The following is a 20,048-nucleotide window of genomic DNA, read 5'->3' as shown; positions in this document are numbered from 1 at the left end:
TTTAGTGTGTTACTTTTCTTTTGTTGTTAAAATGTGTGCAAAGTTATTAAAAACAGGAAATAATTATATATATCCTATAGCCTATTAGTCATTTTATATTGCTCGAGCAATTTGCCAGTGTGTTGAACACTCGCACAATGTTAAAATACTGGAATAACAAATATTGTTTCTGCTAAAAACTTTTAAAATAGCTTATATTTTAGTCCTAAACTCCAGATTTTATGCATTAATGCATTGTGGGTTTTAAAATGCCAAAAATACCCAATCCAAACTGGCCATGTAGCTAATTAGGCTTTCCTTTCCTTCTAGGATCTTCTACATCCTAGTACTGAAAATAATACACACACACACACACTTAAAATTTTTGTTGCCTCTGAACAAACAGGTCTTGCCAGAAAGATAATATTTAAATGTTTCTTTTGGAATAATCAGAGACTGTGTTGATGGAAAAGATCACATTAGGAAGTAATCTTTTCAATCTAGATCAGTGGTTCTCAAAGTGAGGTCTGGGGACCCCCAGGGGTCTTTGAGGGGGTTCCAGGGCATCTCCAGCAAAAAGGGGACTAATTTATTTTCACTATATTTCCATCTATAAGAAACACAATGACAGAATGTGTGACTATTTTGGTTATGGGTTTCATACACTTTCTGTAATAAAACATCTAAAAGCAAAAATCTTATCAGATGGGGGTCCGTGATCTAATTTGTATCAGTTTAAGGAAATGTTAAGTGCTGTTCGGATTGTATAACCAGTTAAAACGAGGGCTGAACAACTGATCAGGCTTGTATCGAAATCTCAATATGGCCTACTGCAATTTTCAATTCTCAGTAGGTGCAATATTTGTCAAAGGTGAAATATTGTCGTGCTGGCCTGCACATCATATTCTACAGACTTTAAAAAAAACATTTGTTTGGTATAGATCCCCGCAAAAATCACACCATAATCACTTTAATATGTTTTTCAATGAAAATGAGAATAATGATTCATAATGATTCATTTCCTCTAATATCACATCGTATCTTCCGGCTTTGTCCTCGCTCAGTGTTTTCAGCTTGACGCCGACCGCGTATTTTGTGGCATTCATATGCTATTCGGAATAATCGGAAAAATGAGTTCCCCACTGGGAAAATTCACGTGAGGCTCCCCTTCAAGTCGGAACAAGAACTCGGAAAGTCGGCAAAAAATGTGGTACACGACTTGCCGAAAGTTGACGTCATACACACAGGTACAAAAGTAAATGTCTGGTTGATGGCAAGAAACTTTTTACTAATTCACGTATGGCATATCAATTTTTTGCTTACATGTAATTTGTATTATGGTATTAGGTTGTAACTGTTAGTTTCTGTCCACGTAGAGTGACAAAGATTAGCTAGAAAGGATGTATATTAATATCAACCTTGATAACAAGTCAGGTAAAGCAATATTTTAGTGGTTTTAGGGAATGTACTGATGTAGCACCAAGTCTGGGACAAAATACAACTCATCTTTGATAGCGTCCATGTTGCTTCCACATTATCACTCAAAAGTCCGAGGAGCACGCGAACGCAGCATTCGTCTGTAGTTGGCATGAAAACTTCAGTTCTCAGAGAAATTCAATGGGAAGCTGAACGCTGACAATGAAGCTCCGCTGAAAAGTGCAGAAAGTGTTTGGAGTAAGACTTCTGGAGACAGCTGGATCCCTTTTTTCCACATTTTTGGTCGAAAACTGTAAGTTTACCGAAGTTTTCACTTAACTTTTTTATTGTTTTTACTGTTAACGCTTATCCAAACTTCCTAAGACTGCTCGCTTCAAAATGTTGACAATTTTCTTTTTACACTCCGTATAATGAGACTTTACGAAGCTAAATATAATGTGTTTGTGTTATCTAACGTTCAAACTGAGTGCTTAGCTTCTTATCTCTTGTTAAAATGTTCTGAGTATCAATTATGTCACTTATCTCTGTGGGTAGTTTCTAAAAATATTTACAGTATCTGCGGTGTTATCTGAGTTCAGGTTGAAGTTATTGTTGTTTATTGTTTTGTGTATTTAATGTTATTCTCATTTCTTGCTTTGGTATCAGTAAACATCCTCATAGCTAGCTAGTTACTTTGCTATTTTATTATTATTTTAAAGTTCATGGCATAGTTGGTATGCTTCTCAACAAACACAGTAACTGCTTCATAGAGCTTAAATTTCATTTTCACTAAAATACACACAGAAAAACCTCCAATCCACACATATACCATCTAAAAAGAAGTGCCAAAAGACAACATTTGTCAAGAGAGAGAATTTTCTTTCTTTTAATAAGTGAAATGATTTATATTTTTCAGCATATATTGAACAATTACATCTATTTTTGTTTGTAAACACCCTTTCATTTTAACCAGAGCTGACGCATTATGCACCACATGTCCATGAATGTGTGATCTCTCTTCTAGTCAGGCTCAGTCTGGCTCCCAGAAACATAAAAAGGCAGTAGCAGCCAACACAAAGCCAGCACTTTAAAGTTGCTTCTGGTCCTGCGTCAGCTTCTTTCATTATCAGTCTCAGACTTCTGCAGCCTTTGTTTGTATGAACCTCTGTAGTATACAGTTGTTCAGGAAAAACCTCCCTCCCGAGGCACTGCATGACCTGCTGGCAGCTCCTCACTCTACGTACGTCTGCTGATGTCTTGGCTCCCGGGCTGAGAACTGAAAGCATAACAAAGGATTTTATTTCCCTCGCTGACAGTAACCATATTTTTATCCCACCACTCTCACTCGGCCAACGGTCAGTAGCTTTAAGTCCATGCTGTTGCACACTTGCTTCTTGCGCAGCCATATCTGATGTTACAGTTGGAGAACAAACATAATAAAACACGTATTCATATACTGCATCCCCAAGTGATTATTTAAATGACTAAAACAAATAAATCTAATCTCCAGGCAGCAATCATCTTGTTTCCCCTGGCAGCAGGCATTCTCATTTGTTTGTTTTTCAGGTAACGAGAAGACAAAGTCCATTAATCAGACCTGGTTTGTATTAGCAGAAAACTTAGCCTGCAGTAAGATCGACATGAGTAGACGAAACCCCAAGAGATTTCAAAGTTTTAGGTTTTATTTATCTTGACGCCACTTGTCCAGAAAATTGACAGGCGCCTTCCTATCTTGGAAAACTTTTTCTAGGCATTCGCATTCCTCGCATTCTTGGTATGGTGCTCTTGTGGTGGTGTATTTTGAAACAGGGGAGGTGTCACTTTTTAAATGATGATGTATTGTGATGTTTATATGCTTTTGAAATTAAATTAAAATCTTAATTTGAAACATTTGCTACATACACATATAATTAAAGGCTCAACTTTTTCATATGAGCCGTGTAAAATCCTCTCTAAATTGAGAAAAGTTGATACTCCACTATGCTCTATGATGTGATGAAACTGGTACAATAGCTTTAGGAATTTTAGTTTTTAGTTTTAGTGGTTCTTTTGTTGGTCAGTTCTGGGATTGCTGGGAAATGTCAGTTTGTTACTGGGAAGGAACACATTTCTCCTGAATGTGCCAGGAAACGCTTCCTGACAGGACCAAGCAGAGGTCTTCCTGAGTGTGGGGATGCCTCTGTTTCATTCCTGTTTATGGTTTCATTCATGTAGAACTCATTTCATTTAGCAGTATTTTACTTATCGTCTGAGGTTTACAGCAGCAATTCAACGATTACACGCTAAACAGGACTAAGACTTCACACTTAGAAAGGTCTGCTTTTGTGCTGAGACTTTGATAACACAAGCAATGAAAGGCAGTTTTTCTTGGCTTGCTGTGATCTCTTACTCAGTTCCTCCAGCTCCTTTCAACCATCCTCTCCCTCCCCCCTCCAATGTGATTTCTGACTGTGATGTAGTTGAGGCCACGTGGAAAAACTGTAATAACTTGGGATCAGTGTCGCCCTGCTACCATGTGAGTCTCTGAAAGACAAAGAGTTGTTTGTGCAGTGTCTCTCAATGTGGCCACCACCGCTGCTGCTGCTGCAGTGAGAAATAAAGCACTAGTTTAAAGTCTGGGCTGTCGTTTCTGTCAAACAGGCTAACCTCACAAGCAGCCCAGACTAAAAGTCCACTGGTCCATCTCTCAGGGGGGAGTGTAAACAAAGACAGGGTGTTTGACTGGAGGTTGGATTTCACGTCGGACTAACCTCCACAAGTTTATGTCACGCTTTACATCCAAGTTAATGTGTGCATGCACTGCTGGAGCTATTACTGCTGTACTGCTTAGGGCTGTGACTGAATGGATTTTTTTCTTACCGCGGTGAAAAAGCAACGTATCCCACCGCCAAACCGCGGTCTTGCAGCCTGGTGCCCGGAGCAAGCCGAGGCAACACAGATTCTCCAATGTATCTCCATCCAGTTGTGTTTGGCTTTTTTTTTTTTTTAAATTGTGGTGATGACGGTAATGAGCTCATCCCCGTGGTAGGCATCACATGATCACAGTAATGACGTTATCGTCACAGCCCTAGTACTGCAACTAATTGAGATTAAAGCTGAGGCATTTAGTCAGTAGTAGTTAATCTATCAGCTGCTGCTTTTGATAACTGGGTAATTGTTTGAGTAATTTTTCACGCAAAAGTTTTAAACATTTTCTGGGTCCAGCTTCTTCTATGTGAGGATTTGTTGCTTTCACCTGTCTCATAATCAAATAAATGTATCAAAGATTTAGACTGTTGGTTAGAGAAAACAAAGTCATGAGATTTGTCCATGGGCTCTTGGAAAACAATTGATACATTAAGCGATTATAAAAATTGGTATTTGCAGCCCTGATGGAACTACAGTATCACCACTGCAAATATTTCCTATTTCCATCTTCTCCTACTGACGCCACTACTACTACAGTGACACCCAGAACAACTGCACCTGGTACTACTGACAGTTTAGTTTATTAAGATTTGAGGAACTTTTTAAACTAACTTAAGATGCAATCAGATGTCATGGTTTTTAGCTGTAAATTCAATCCTGTAAAGGATGGTTTATATCTTTTGCAAATTAGATAGTGAAGCTTTCTAAATTAAAACACAAATGTGCTGCTGACTTCTTGATGCAGTAATGAGATCTGAATATCGTGTTTCTCTCAATGGTAAGACCAGTAGCTGTCTTGACTGAAGAATCAAATGTAATCAAATGTTGCTGGATGCCAGTGGTTTAAGAGTAGTGATAACAACACAAGCATCCAGAGAAACAAGCTCTGTACAGGAATAACAAATTAAATTTCATTTTTAGTTATTGATTAAGTCATACATTATGATTTTTGTTGGACAATCTTCTATAAAATGAAACAACAATGTATAATTAATATATCAACGAGTATTACAACGCAGTAGTCATAAAAGTTAGATAACTTCTGAGGGCATGGACAAAAAGCAACGTCATTGTTCAGGCTATTTTAAAATACAGATTTTTAATTTATTTAAAGACAGGAGGTAGACTGTGACCTGGATAGAGCCTGGTTTGTTGATGACTCTGACAGCTTACAAGATGGTATCATCAGCATTACAGATATCAAAATGTTAAGTTGGAAAAGACAGTATATATTATTTATGTATAAAAAAAATGGCAAGGGACCCGAAATTGATCCCTGTGGGACACCTGCTAAAATTAAAGGAGTTCTACTAGAAAGATATGTGTTAAACCAGATATTGCAAAATAATCAAAACTAATGGAAAGTAACTTAGTTGCTATAGTTTTAATTAACAGTATTAGAAGCTTCAGACAGATCCACAAACGGCCAGGGTACGAATAATTTTCCTTTTTATTCAGGAAGTTAGCAGTGTTGTTACAATAACAGTTACCAGGTCTAAACTTTTGACTCCTACTACTTGGATTACTGTACTACAACAGCTAATGCTGCTGCTATTGGTACTCTGAGCCGGTTGTATTCTGAAATGCACATCTGCACCACAGCTGGAACTGAGTTATTGGACCACGAGTGTTTGAGGCACCAGTGGAGGCGTCTGTTTGTGTGTCTCAGAAACCGACCACTCAGCGTAGGGTCAAGTAATCCCAGCCTATTTTCTTTTCAGATGCATTGTCCCTCCCCCTCCATATCTTTGTCTCTCCATCTGGTTTATGTTAAAATCTCCTCACAGCTTTAGAAAAGTCAAGTGTGATTCTCTGATAGATGTGTCTTTCTATAAAATAGACTAAGAAATATTACTTCTGTCAAACGCATTTAGATGGACGATGTTGCTGCCTTTTAACACTTTTATTTGAACGTTTTGTCGAGAGCAGAGCCATCGATTCATTGTGCTTGTAATGTGGTTTTGTACAAGGAGCCTGCCTGTCAGAGCATCAAGCCTCAAACAAAGTGCATTCAGAACTTGAGATGATGAAAATGTCATTGTAGAAAAAGAGGTCAATTTGAAGAAGCTGTCACAAGGCCTTTGTTCAACTCAGGTTTTTATTCATGCCTTTGTAATATGAACATTTTGCATTTGGCACTTGGCAGTGAGCTGAGGGTTGCCAATGAGAAGTTATTAGCATGACAGAAATAAGCAGGCGAGGTATTCTCTCAATATAAATCTTGAAAAGACTTGAAATGTATAACTCCTTCAAAGGATTACTTAAAGGATAAGGTCACAGTGTTAACAACTTTCATGAAAAGAACAAAAACAATGTGTTAGTCCATCTGTCAATACCCTCTGACTTGCCTACACTCTCTGTGGCACTCAGCCCCAAGCCCTTTCATTCCTACTAAAGTAAATCTTTGAAAAACAGCTCTCAAGTATATAGCCTTAAAAAGGCTCAGTAATTTCAGCTGGACACAGTAGGTTTTCAAAAACGTTACTCAAACACAAGGCAATAATGCATTTGTTGGGGACTACTTTCAGCTGAGGATCAATACACATTCAGTGCATTCAATCAACTGCAGTGCCCATGTTCATTGCATTGAAAAGGAACCCAGCTCAACAGCGTGGCTCATTAACGTGTTTTTAATAGTTTGTGGACAATAGTGGAGCTTTATAGCATAACAGCATCGGTTCTCTGATGGTTTTGGTCTTTTCAGGGGATTTGTTGACAATAAGAAAAATACCACCAGCCTTATCCCTTTAAGTATGTACAATTTAACCACATTACAGATTTAGTTTGTTATTGCATTGTTGCTGTTTGTTTGTTTACTTCAATTTTTGAGCTGAATTAAGTCCTCACAGGATTTTGTGTGATGGGTGGAGGGAAGCAGGTTGCAGAGGTCGGTGGGGATGTCAGTACCAGCCATTAGTGTTTGGTTTTCGGGAGAACTAACCTGCTCAGGAATGTGTGTAGTGCTCACTCCTACGCTGTGGTGTTATCAATCATCATTACAGACACTTTCTCACATGGCTGGAGAGATGGACCCTCATCTGTGGGCTTTTCCCTTGAGTTTGTGGACAGAAAATTCTTTATGGATGACCTGCTCATCACTGATGCACAAGGAAGTGGAAAATGTCTCTAACTGGCATTTTAAAGGGTCTGGTTTTATGCATTTGAAGAATGAACAGACTAGTTTACGTGGCAAGTTTTAATACCATTTTCTGCCACATGACCAGCACAAGATTGATTTTTTTTTTTTTTGAAGTGCACATCTAATCCTGGTTTGATTCTTTCTCAGAAGTTAATTGACCCTACATTCTGAATTGCATGTGAGCAGTTAAGATGCTCTGTTTTCCACCAAATGATGTGATCTCTCATGAAACTTAAAACACCAGGGGCCAGATGCATAAAACTCTGTGTAGATTTGTGATTAAAATTGTGCACGCACAAAGCCAGAAATATGCGTACACATTCTTTTCGTAAGACTTATAAAGCCTTGCTTAGACACGGTTGTGTTTTATAAATCTCAATCATTGTGGAACTGGGTGCACAAGCCTCATGTCCTCTCCCACAATTATCCATAAATGGATGAAGACCCACCATTAACCAGCTGTTTTCATATCAACATGCTGTCCGCTCCACCAATCTGTACACTTGTCAATGAAACAAATGAGAAAGAAGACATGCAGTCGCACAGATTGTGTGGTACCAGCGAAGTTCTCCAACAGCGCCAGAACAGCTGTCATTACGCACAGCTGTTTGGCTCTTTATAGGGTCCATATCATTAATTCATCACATGGACCTGTAAACTATTGTCCGCAGTGATATCTCAGAAATGTAATCAATGATTAGTTTGTATCGCTCTTATGTAAACCAACTTTACAAGGCGTGACACAACTAAGGATAAAATAAAAAGAATATTAATAGCAAAATACAGTGTTGACTCATATGTGATTTAAAAGTATGATAAAATGAATCACACACAAATGATTAATCAGCATTACCTTTGTAAATGGGTTTCTGAACTACAGATCTCTGTGTGAAGGCAAAAAATCCCACAGTCAGTGCAGCTGGTTGTCAACCAAAACAAACAATGTTTTACTAAAAGAGTCAATCTCTCACCTCATATTTCATCTCCAGCTCATCACATCACCCTCAGATCACTTTAGAAAAAAACGTTTGCACGCCTGGTCTGAAGAATGCGTGAGATGCACACATTCTCACTGCACATTGTGATGATAAACACCAGTTTGTGTGCAGGAAATGGTGTATGGTTTTTGTGTGTACACATAGTTTATGCATCTGGCCCCAGATTTATTGTGGCTTTTATCACAAGACAGCAGAGAGAGGAGGAAAGCAGCTTAAACAAGAGAGATTTGCTAACACTGCGGTTTGTTTTATCTCAGAATGTTAGCATAGCTGAGTGGAGCATAAGATAGCACACGCTGGTGTTCCTCTCTTCATGCAATTTGTTGTTTCCAGCATTCATAGGGAGAGAGAAAATATTTGGATTCTCAACAAAAAAGCGTCTTTTTTTAGAAAAGGGATAAGCTTTAGGTTTCTCCCACGGGGTGAAAACAAGCAGCTGACCAAATACCGCTTCCACCCTGGTGAGAGTGAGTGATGGTTTTCCATCATACTACGGAAATACCTGCGGAGGAAAACGTATTAGTAGTAAGACGGGTCTCTCCTCCACCCTCAATCCTCATGGGAACTATAAAATCGAATAGGAAAGCATCTTATTTTCAAATTTGAGGTATTCTTCAGCCATTAACCAGTAATTCTGTTTTGTGTTACTTTTAAGAGACATAATGTGGTTCATGTGTGCACATACATTTCAAGAGTTCTGTTCATAATCAATCTTATTGATATGTTTATGGAGTAGTGGAGATATACAGCAGTGTGCATATGAAGTTTTTGGGAGAAACTTCCTCCCTCTTTCTGAGAAAGGGGGAGGATTCTGTGCGAGTGTGAAGCTGAAATTAGTCAACGGAGCACTTAAGGCCCCTTGTGTTAACAGCAGACCCCAGCCCCCAGCTCATATTGAGGCCACTGGTTTAATTACACTCTTAATGCCCATTTTTACCCTGCTGGGTGTGACACTGTGACCCCAGAGAGAGAGGAAATGAAGTAAAGCTTTTCAGTCCCTGCCCCCCAACCATGGGACTCCTGAACAAGTAGAGCCACTGTTTTTATGTTGTTAGTTCTAGGCTTTAGTTTTACCCACATGCACCATCTCAATCCCTTCAAATCAGATCTTGTTTAGTGATAAGTGGTCAATGTAAGAAAAGGAGAGACATGTGATAAGTGTTTGAATTCAGCGGTCATGGGGATACTGTCCAACTTTGTTATGGAAGTCTGAGATGCCAAGCATGCCATTGCTACGAGGCCTGAGACCCCTGGGAGAATAGTGTCATTATTCCAGATAGGAGTCTGCCCATGAACACCCGTGACTGCATGGTTGCCGGAAATGAGGGCCTGTTGGATAATAAGTCCTGGAGATCACTTTGTTTTTTGTCTCTCAGGCAGCCAGTTTCTGTGGCACAGACTGCAGGGTTAATTTAATGCAGCAGTCATTTGAGAAGGAAGAATGAGAGTTTGTACCATAACACGATTAGTGATAATACAGTTATATTTTTTTTTTCAAATGGAAATGTAATAACACGCAGGCAGGCTTTGTCGTTTGAAGCTGATAGTTGTGTCGGTGCAAAGCAATTCTCAGAACAGTAATAATAATAGGGATTAGGACTCCAGCTAATTATTTTCACTGTTGATTAATCCGCAGATCATTTTCCTGATTAATCGGATTGTTTAGTCTTTAAAATATCTGAAAATGGCATCATGATTTCCTAAAGCTTGAGGTGACGTATTCAGGTTTTTTTTGTTTGGTCCAATAAACAATCACAACCCCAAAACTACTGTGTTTATTTTCACAGAAGATAGAGGAAGAGAGGAGAGGAAATCATCACAAATCAGAAACACACATCACATTTTTGCTTGAAATATGACTTATCCTGTTATCAAAATAGTTGCCGATAAATTTTCTGTTGATCAGCTGATCCGTTAATCGAGTAATTTGTGATCTGTTAGACTTTTGTTGAATCCCGGGCTTAACTCATGATGACAAAAAAAGAAATCATTACAAAAGTGCAGGAGTCTTCTTTAAACAGAGAAAACCCACAAAGTTTATTAGACATCTTTATCAGACCCTGCGCCATGATTTACATTCTGGTTACACTTGTTTACACTCGGCCAATATTTCAATCCCCTTGCCTGCCTGTTGAAAGTGGCTTTCCTCTCTTGATCCAAATGTCTCCTCCAGTAAGTTTAGTCTTCTGACCACAGCTTGACTTTTGAGAATAGTTTGAATCTGTATGAAAATGACCTGCCAGCTTAAATAGCCTTCTTCTTTGTTTACTTTTGCAAGCCATTCTGGTCTTTGATTTGCAAAATGTATCCGTGACACTTAACCGTTTGTTTAGTGCTCAGAATTTCTATGTTTTGGAGTTTGACGTCGTCATCGGGCCTTCAATAAAAATGGTAATTTTTTTTAAATGTTGTCTCTCTACCATGACTTCATATTACATGTCTGTTTACTGATTGGTAAAAATTGCAAAAAAATCACTAGAAGCTTGTCTCACTGCTGCAGACATCCCATAGCTGGCTACTGCTCTCATTTGGCTGGAAGCTGAAATTTTTGGGGATCCCCCTGTCTGTACAGTTGTTGGATTTTGAGAAAACTCTGTTACTCTCTATCCTCCTAGAACTGGCAGAGTCCTTTATGGATCCATCTTTTCTTCTCCCTCTTGTCTCTCTCTTCTTTTTTTTTTTAAAATACACTTTATTTTCTATTTCAGATTCATTGAGCAGAGATGATGTCTGACGCCAGCGAGATGTTGGCAGCAGCCTTGGAGCAAATGGATGGGATCATAGCAGGTAACCACAGTGTACACTTAGACTTTAAAACCTGGCCAAAGCACTTTTTTAAGTGGGCATAGCATACTATGGGGTCGAGCCACATCTGGAAACCATTGAAATGCAAGCTGGGAATATCAAGTCCAGTGGACGGCAATACAATGTGTCCTTCTCATTCTACTCCTACCTGCTGTTTAATGTAATCCTGCTGAATATACATAAAAGTTTGGAATAATGCAAGTTGATCACAGGCCTTTTCTGCCTCCATTGCATTCCTCCACCATGAGAAATGAAAGTTTCCATTGTCCCCGCAGTGACGGAAACTAATGATTATTCAAGTTTTGTGCGTTTGGAATACAAACTCCTGCTTGGGAACTTTTGGCCACACTCTATATACTTGTGCTGCTGCAGATGAGCAGAGCAGGCTTCAGTTTCAGAGTCCCCACTTTTCCGCTGATGTGTGTAATTATAGCGCTGACCTTTCCAATGGGAGCCAGGCGGCTGATCACATGACATCCCCCAGTCCCCCCCGTTTCCGCAGAAGCCACAGCCTTCATCAAGACCCACTCCCTCGCTACTGTGGGGAAGCCATGATTGTTGGGATGTTTATTTATTTAGCTCCCTCTGTGATACCATTGGACATCTTCATTATGGCTGACATTTAAGACAGATGACAGATGGTGTAGAGAACGCTGCAGCACACAATGCATCATGCATTCAAGCTCAGTATACATGTTGCTGCATTTGCATTCAAGAAAAAAGTAGAGCGGTTCACAGAAACAGGAGGAGGTGTAATTGTCGTTCTTTGCTGATTCGTTATCATGTGATGTTTTATAAAATCCTTGTAAACATTTGCTTACGCAGTATCTGTACAAGAGTGTGTATTAGTGCTTACGCAGGGATGGAAAGAATACTAATAAGCACCAAAATAAAGTTTTTTATGAATTGTTTTGCAGAAATGTTAGCTTGAGTAGGAGAAAGTTACTACTAACATTGTCACAATGTCAGCAAAAGATTCAGTCACTTAAACTTAACTGAATGTTCTTTGGGGAAATGATGTAGGGGCCACATTTGGTTCTTTAATTGCAATACTCTATCAAATAAAGTGGATAAACAGCAGCGATTGTCAAGCAGCTTCAATGCCCATGGTGGCTTACCCATGATGTTTTCATACAATATTAGTTTTTTTCAAAATTGTGGACAAGACCATTGGATTAGATCTATTACCATGATGCATCTCTAATCACACATACAGTACATACAAGTGAAATGTTGCGTTACTTGTTCTAATAAGGTGGGCAGTGTAGTCTGAACTAAAAGCTACATTTGGTGTGTTCTGGGGACACTATGAACCATCACCAGTGTATACGCAGTGACTCCAAGTCTGTTTGTTTCATGTCATCCAGATGATGGAGCTTGGTAGCAAGTTCAGAAAAAAAAAAGATGTAAACATTCAGTCACACAAATACTAAAATTTACAGCTTTGGTTTGTCATTATGATCACACCACCCCCATAAATGAACACCAGCTGTAGCTTCAGTCATAAATCCTTCTTTTCAGTCATAGTCTGCTGTTTTTCTTGTGAGAATTTACATTTTAATTTTGCACATCCTGCCAGCCTAATGAGCTCTTGTAATTTCACAACTTCACTCTTTTGTTTATGATTTGTATGAAATAGTGTTTCTTTGTGTCGTCCCACATCTAACTCTTTTTCTCTCCAATTTCCCAGGCTCCAAGGCCATGGATTACTCCAACGGGCTGTTTGACTGCCAGTCGCCCACTTCACCCTTCCTGGGTGGCCTCCGAGTGCTGCACCTGCTGGAGGACCTGCGGGCGGCGCTGGAGCTCATGGACAACGAGGAGAAGGACAACCTGCGATGTCAGATTCCTGATTCGACGGCAGAAGGGGTGGCAGAGTGGCTGCATGGACGAATGGTAACAAAGGTCCTCTTGTAAAATGTCAAGCCTGTCGTGTTTAGTCTTTGCTGTATGTTTTTGAAACAGAAGATTATATATTTGTGTATATTTGACAGTTTAGAAGTGTTTGTATATGTAAACGAAATCATAAAATGTGACGGCGTGTAAACTGAATGCTTCTCAGACTTAAATGTTTACCTCTTGTGTGCCGCTGTGGTTGGAGCAAACCAGACTCTGACTCTTTAAAACCAGTTTCTAGGTCTAAGCCCCCCCTGTAGTGTTGCTTTTGATTGGACTGTAACTGGTGACTAGAAGAAGTCATCCAGCATTAATCTTATAGCCAAAGTTTATCTTTGTGCAGAAATCAAAACTAACTTTCTTTTTTAGCACATTTTTGTTGAAGCCCAAGTCTGTAAATGATAAGATCTTTGTCTTTTGCACATTTTTAATGTAGCCTGGTATGAATTATCTTCTGATCTGCTTTGCATCTCTTGGTCCTGCTCCATCGCCTATACCGAGACTCTGTTTATTGTAAAAGTACTGTTATGACGTGCTTTGTGAATGATGGAGTTTCTATAGGAGTCCTGCTGGAAATAGTTTCCATCTTCCGAACTCACGTTGAGTCAGACTGAGACTTTTGTTTTGCTTCCCACATGGCCTCATCTCTCCATGTGTGATATTTGAGAGAAGAGTTTGCTTTTGATTCAATTTTCAAATCACTTGCATGTGAGAGCACTATTTACCCTCACATGTTTTGTAAAAAAAAGAAAAAAAAACTCAACACACATATCTTTACTTTTCCTCAAGGGAAAACCATGTGAGTTCATAGTCTGGGAGGTTATATGGTTATACACTTAGGAGGTATGCACCCATTAATAAAAACCTATACGGCTGAAGGCCGGTGTGTATTTTCATTTGGACTCCTCAGCTAGACCAGTATTTCAACATGACAGCTAAAGGCCGTTCCCCCTTGTTTTTTAATGAGCTTTCCTCTGAAAAGAAATAATGGTGTAAAGTCTTATTTCACCGATGCAGCCGTTTGTTCAGACAACACAAATCAACACACATTGTCTCTCATTCCAGACTAATGGCCATGGCTCAGAAGCAGTTTACCAAGAACGCCTGTCACGACTGGAGAGCGACAAAGAGTGTCTTATTCTCCAGGTTTGTGAGCAAAACTCTACATCGCAGATGTAAGGCTGCAAAACAATTGCGCCTGAATGGGCAATTAAGTAGCATTGTGCCTGGTTGCTCTAGTGTAATTATCTCTGCCAAGGAGATTGAGAATGTTTACCGTCCTGTGTATTTCATTGTCTCTTAGTTAGCGTTAACTAATTTTGTAGAAATTTACAGAAAAAGAGCCACATTTGTCTTATTGAGCCTTAGCATCACCATGTGGTCATTTGTAAAGCATTTTATATTTTTCCTCATAACTTTAAACCATGAGGCATAGATGCAAAATGTCTTTTTTTTTTCCTGGATTTCTTGGTTCAAGACTAATCTTTAATAAAGTCCTGACCATTTCTGTCTAAAAGATTTCCTGACAGCTTAAATTTTGAGCAGAATCACCCTCACTCCTACAAATAATGTACAAAAAATCTACCCAAGTTGCCCAATTCTTGTAGATGTGGACCATTTAACATAGTGTCATAACTCTTCAACACTTATTTCATGTGAAACAACCAAAACTTTTGCAGAAATGTTTTATAATCCCATTGCTCAAATTAAGAAGCTCATTATATAACTCATTGCTATTTAACAGACCTATGTCGTCTCTCAGTGCTTTCACAGTGTGATTAATAAAGATGTCTCACTATTTTCCAGGTAAGTGTTCTAACAGACCAGGTGGAGGTGCAAGGTGAAAAGATTCGGGACCTAGACACTTGTCTTGAGCATCATCGTGAGAAACTAAATGCTACTGAGGAGCTGCTTCAACAGGTAAGACCCCTACAAAGAAGACAGTAGGGTTTTTCAGCTTTGAAAGTGCTATCTAGATGAATGGAGAGGCAACGCAGAGTTTTCTCAACTTACTTCCAAACTGAGAACTCCACAGAATGCTTCCTTGCAGCTTTACGAAGTGTCTGGTTCCACAGGAGCTGTTGAACCGGACAGCGCTGGAGACCCAGAAGCTGGAGTTGATGACCGAAGTATCAAGTCTAAAGCTGAAGTTGACTGCTGTGGAGAGAGATCACAGGGACAATGAGGTAGACCCTCATCCTTAAGTTGTACCCCATCTTAGCCTGTGAAATGGATCAAGGATAGCTGACGGTTTCAGTTGCACCTGCACCTCATTTCATTTGATGTGTGACTCTGAATTCTGGCAGCCGCCCAGTCATTGTTTTAAAGTCACAAAGGTTCGTCTCACTCGGCTGGAGGACAGACTCGGATCTGTCATGTGGTTCAGGGTGAACTTCTTTAAGGGTTACAAAAGAGGCTTAAACACCCCTTGTGCTCCAGCAGCTGCTTCCTGCCAGACAACCCCCATCCATTCCTCTCCCCCTCACCGAGGGGCTAAAAGGCTGTGAAAGTTAAAGTTTCCATACACTCTGTCCATATATTTGGAGAATATTATATGGTGTTTCCAGACAGTAAAAGCTTAAAGGAGTTGACTGATTTGTCTGCAACTGCACATATTTATTTTTGTTTCCATTTAAGCTCCATTAAGCTTTTTTAAACCCTAAAGAATACGTCATATCTATTCCATCTAAGAAACACTGATGTATTCTGATTTGCTGTATTTGTTTATTTTTTTAGCGCCTCTGATTGATGCATTTTGTGTCAAAAATATCACTGATTCTTCTCAGTTCTTTAACTTTAGGCAAACCAGATCTCAGCGCAACTTACTCTTTAATTTGTGTTGAGGTTAATTGTCTATAAATGTATTTAGGATTCATATAAAAAGAAACTCCTTATTAGAACCTAATATATACATAAACATTGCTGATACATGGACACAGTCCATGGCAACATTATACTTCCTGTTTACACTGCTCACGGCATGATGGGAACTGTAGAAAAGCTGAAACGATTAATTGATAAGTGAATAGACAGAAAATGTATCTTAAACAATTGTGATAATTGATTAATCATTTAAGTCAGTTATCAAGCAAAAACATTCTGTGGTTTTATATAATTGTATATTAAATATCTTTGGGTTTTTGTTGGTCAAAACAAGCAATTTGAAAATGTCATCTAGGGCTTTTGGGAAATTTTGAAAGGCATTTTCAATATTTTCTGAATGACAAATTAATCGATAAATCCACAAAATAATCGATACGTATTCCTCACAAATGGACAATTTAACAATAAAACAACTGGGACAAAATGTTTGTTTTGCACTATCAATACATTTTTTGACAGTATTAGTGCACTGACACTGTCTCCTCCATTTATGTACAGATATTTGCTATGTTAAAAGTCTTTTTTAAGTTGTTTAGTCCATGTATAGTACCATTCATGTAGCCTAATGTACCCTTAAAAGGACAATATATTGCATGTCTAGCTGAGATATGTGACAGGACTGTAAATAAAGTGAGAGAAAACCGAGTTAAGATGAACTAGAGTTCAAAGCTAAAAATGAATCGGTTAACAGTCCTCCTAAATAACAGAACATATTTCATTTAGTCACAGTTTCTCTGACTCCTACACTGTTGCTGATAGGGATAAAAGCAGTTTCACAGTAACTGACTATGACGCTTCTCTTTAGTCCAGGATTTGTCTCCGTGTGTGGACAGAGCTTCTCAAAGTCTCTCCTGAGGGACATCAGTCTGTTAATAATGTTTGGTGCCTTTGGAAGGAATTCTCCCCTCTGTTAAAAAATCAGAAATCTCTCCCACACAGTCTCCATAAACCTCCCCAGTGCAGGTTTCGCTGTGAGTTTAATGGGTAATGGGAGTTCTTTTCTCCTCCCCAGGGCTTGTACCAAGAAGTAACGGACCTGCGGTTCAGAGTGACTGACATAGAGAATGAAAGACTGCAGTGTGAGAAGAAACTCAAAGCTACTAAAGTGAGTGTGTGCAGTTCACTGCTAAAGGAAGTCCAGCTAGCGCCCACTTCATTCTTGTACATTGAACTATGACAGCAGATCTGAATTGATTTGTCCTTTTGAAGTACATCATTACATGTTTAAAACCTTGTGATTACCGCCATGACATTGTTTCTCTGCTCATTCCTTCCTTGCCCCCTTTTTCACCCGTTTCCACTCCTCCTCCTCCTCCCTCTCTACTGTTATTTTAACATCTTTCTGCAACATGCTAACCTGTCAAGCGTCCAAAGTGGAACACTAAGCGGTTCACTGGAGATGAGGTGAACGAGATTTAATCTCCAGCCTGTACTCTTCTTCTTCTTTCTGGCCCCTTAAGATCCTCTAAACCCGCTCCTTCTCCACCGCTGCACCCTGTTTTCCTGACTTTCCACCACACTCGCTGTAAGTGCTTCCACCTGTACCGGTTACAAGATTTGTACCAGGTTCAAATCCTCTACTAGCTTTTGTCTATTAACACCTGTAGACAGAAACAACATATTAACTACACAGTTTGAGTTACAGTAAGCACATTCTTCTTTTTATGGTACATTTCTCTGGTCATAAAGCTACACTTCTTGTTAATCGGTACATCTTGATTGGAATTAGTTTTCTGAACAGTACGTTCTTCAGGCAGCTTTTGATGTGACAGTTTGTGTGCGTCCAGTATTTTATACACTACGGTTTGTATACTAACCATATAACATGCTGCAGTATACTGGTTTTTGTGCACTGGTTCCCAAACTGTGAAGAGTTCCCGTGTATATTTTTCAGATGTAACTTTTTTTTCTTGTGAAATTCTCAATACTTTCATCTCAGCAGGCCTCTAAAAATCTTAAAATTAAAGCGTTAATCATATTAACAATAGTGGAGAGACAAGTAACAAAATGACTTGAATTCCATTGAAATAACATTACACATAGAAAACAAACTGCATATTTCTACCCATCTTGTACTTTAGAAGTCATTTTACTTTCCGAATGAGTCTTGCTGACATGAATCTTGTGATCTTGAATCTTTTTTTTGATAATTTGTTTCCTTCGTAAATGAGATTCATTAAACAGTTTGAGAACCACTGGTCATCTCATGAGATCTACAGTGTGTTAAATAGTGAACAGAGTTTTACTAACTAACTAACTAACTAACTAACTATTTAACTGATCTACTGACTAACAAAATCTTACTAATAGTTTTGTTGTCTTTGTAATTCTGACAGTTTGACTAATTTATACACAATTAATTTATTTCATAACTGACTGAATTCACAATAGTTGGCAGATTTGAGTGGATAATAAAAATAATCACAAGTTGTAGCCGTAGTTGGGCGCTGCTGTAATTGTAACATTATCCTGCTCGTTAAGTTTAATAAGTTGAGTTTATTATGATTTATTATACTGTAAGTCTTGGTAATGCCCTTCCTTTTTTTCTGTTTATGAATTTTTTCAGAGGCTAACTTTGTATGAGTCACATACTCAGTAATGTGCGTCTTGGCTCTAAAAAAAACGATGATTCAAAAATTATCTTGTAACCTGACTAAATGAATTACATCCGTCCTCCCAAGCCTGAATTACTAAAAAATGTGATGGGGAATGCAGAGTGTTAACTTAATGTCTTCTTTTATCTGTAGGAGGAGCTCCAGCTTTTGCAGCAGCAGCTGGAGGAGCGGGAGGTGGAGCTGAGGAGGCTGAAGGACGAGAGCAGACTGAGGGTGGAGAGCCACAACAGAGCTGACGGAGGAGAGAGAGGTCGGAGCTGTTTTAATAATGGTCTGAGAGCGTCTCGTACCATTTCATGGAGTCCGACTCTAATATTACAAAAGGGTTTATGAGGATTGGACAAATAAGCATTCCTTGTTCCAGTAACACCAGATCCCCCTCCAGCACCCTTCCTGAAAAAATAATGAGTACCTCTCTTTCATTTGGATTTGAGAAGTGAAATTCCTCCATTAAACTTTTTTTTTCACTGTCTAACATTTCAGACAGTCCAAACTGTAATGAGGTAATTTGAGGTTATTTTGCTTTATCTGTCTGTGGGTCGACACCAAACATCTGCCTGTTTGACTTCCACTACTCCTTCTGTCTGCTGCTGACATTATCTTATCCACTGTGATGGTAAAGGAATGCCATTTATTTAAAGGGGAGTCTCATGTTGCTGTATAACACAATCTTATGTATTTGTTCTGTCTTTCAACTCCCTGTACAGACTCGAGTTGTTTGTTCAGACACTGACAACATCAAATCTGCAAAAGCTACGCCTCTAGCTGATGATTTTGAAGCAAAGTGTTGACTGGGAATTTTTTAATTGCAGTGCAATTAGGTAGAGAAATTTGCAGTTTGCTGGCTTTCCTCCCAAAAAGGTCAGAGGTCCAGGTCACCTACAGAAGTGGAAGTTTTTCTAAAGGACTTTTCAGAAGCTCATTTGAACCCAGACCAAGAGGCCACCCTGACTCTTATATTATATAGAGTAGGGTTGAGTTCTGATAGAGGTTACCATTTTATTTTGGATCCAGTTCCAAGTAGTTACCATATATTTGGGAAGCTCATAGTTTAACTCATCTTATCAGATCTTTTATCTACTTTTTATAGCAAAGAGCAATGCTCTTTTAGCTTTGTGGCTGAAAACCCTGTTCTTTGAGCATCAATCTGTATGTTTTGGTTCTCAAACATCATGTTGTATATAACCTTTGTGAGTTAAACCTGTAATAGCCGATTTTGGGACAGAAACAAGCTGTGAACACAGCTTTTACATATTATCACCTTATAAAGAATGCCTCCCACCACTTATCAAATCTATGTACAATATTCACTCTGCTTTTAGCTCTTGTTTGGTTTCCATCAACTCCTAGAGGAAATATCTGGCAGTGAAGCTGATAAACGCTCCACCGACTTTCTCTGTCTGCTGTTCA

At 39.0% G+C, this 20,048-nt stretch overlaps 1 protein-coding gene across 2 annotated transcripts in view; it reads left to right on the top strand.

Annotated features, from left to right (window-relative positions):
- The first annotated feature begins 1,137 nt into the window (after positions 1–1,137).
- ppfibp1a (PPFIA binding protein 1a) overlaps positions 1,138–20,048 on the top strand; it is a 35,043-nt gene continuing 16,132 nt past the window's right edge. The window contains exons 1-8 of one of the 2 annotated variants that reach the window (XM_042403754.1): positions 1,138–1,226; positions 11,148–11,226; positions 12,935–13,140; positions 14,206–14,286; positions 14,947–15,060; positions 15,216–15,326; positions 17,036–17,128; positions 18,771–18,888. In XM_042403754.1, coding sequence (XP_042259688.1) covers positions 11,163–11,226; positions 12,935–13,140; positions 14,206–14,286; positions 14,947–15,060; positions 15,216–15,326; positions 17,036–17,128; positions 18,771–18,888 — 787 coding nt within the window. In that variant the 5' untranslated portion in view covers positions 1,138–1,226; positions 11,148–11,162. Of the gene's footprint in view, positions 1,227–1,518; positions 1,709–11,147; positions 11,227–12,934; positions 13,141–14,205; positions 14,287–14,946; positions 15,061–15,215; positions 15,327–17,035; positions 17,129–18,770; positions 18,889–20,048 lie in introns of those variants that run through there. The other variant, XM_042403753.1, reaches the window with a different exon arrangement.

Source organism: Thunnus maccoyii, chromosome 23 (assembly GCF_910596095.1).
Source record: "Thunnus maccoyii chromosome 23, fThuMac1.1, whole genome shotgun sequence".
Lineage (NCBI taxonomy): Eukaryota > Metazoa > Chordata > Actinopteri > Scombriformes > Scombridae > Thunnus > Thunnus maccoyii.
Note: the sequence above shows the minus strand (reverse complement) of the source record. Positions and strands in the feature narration are given on the sequence as shown.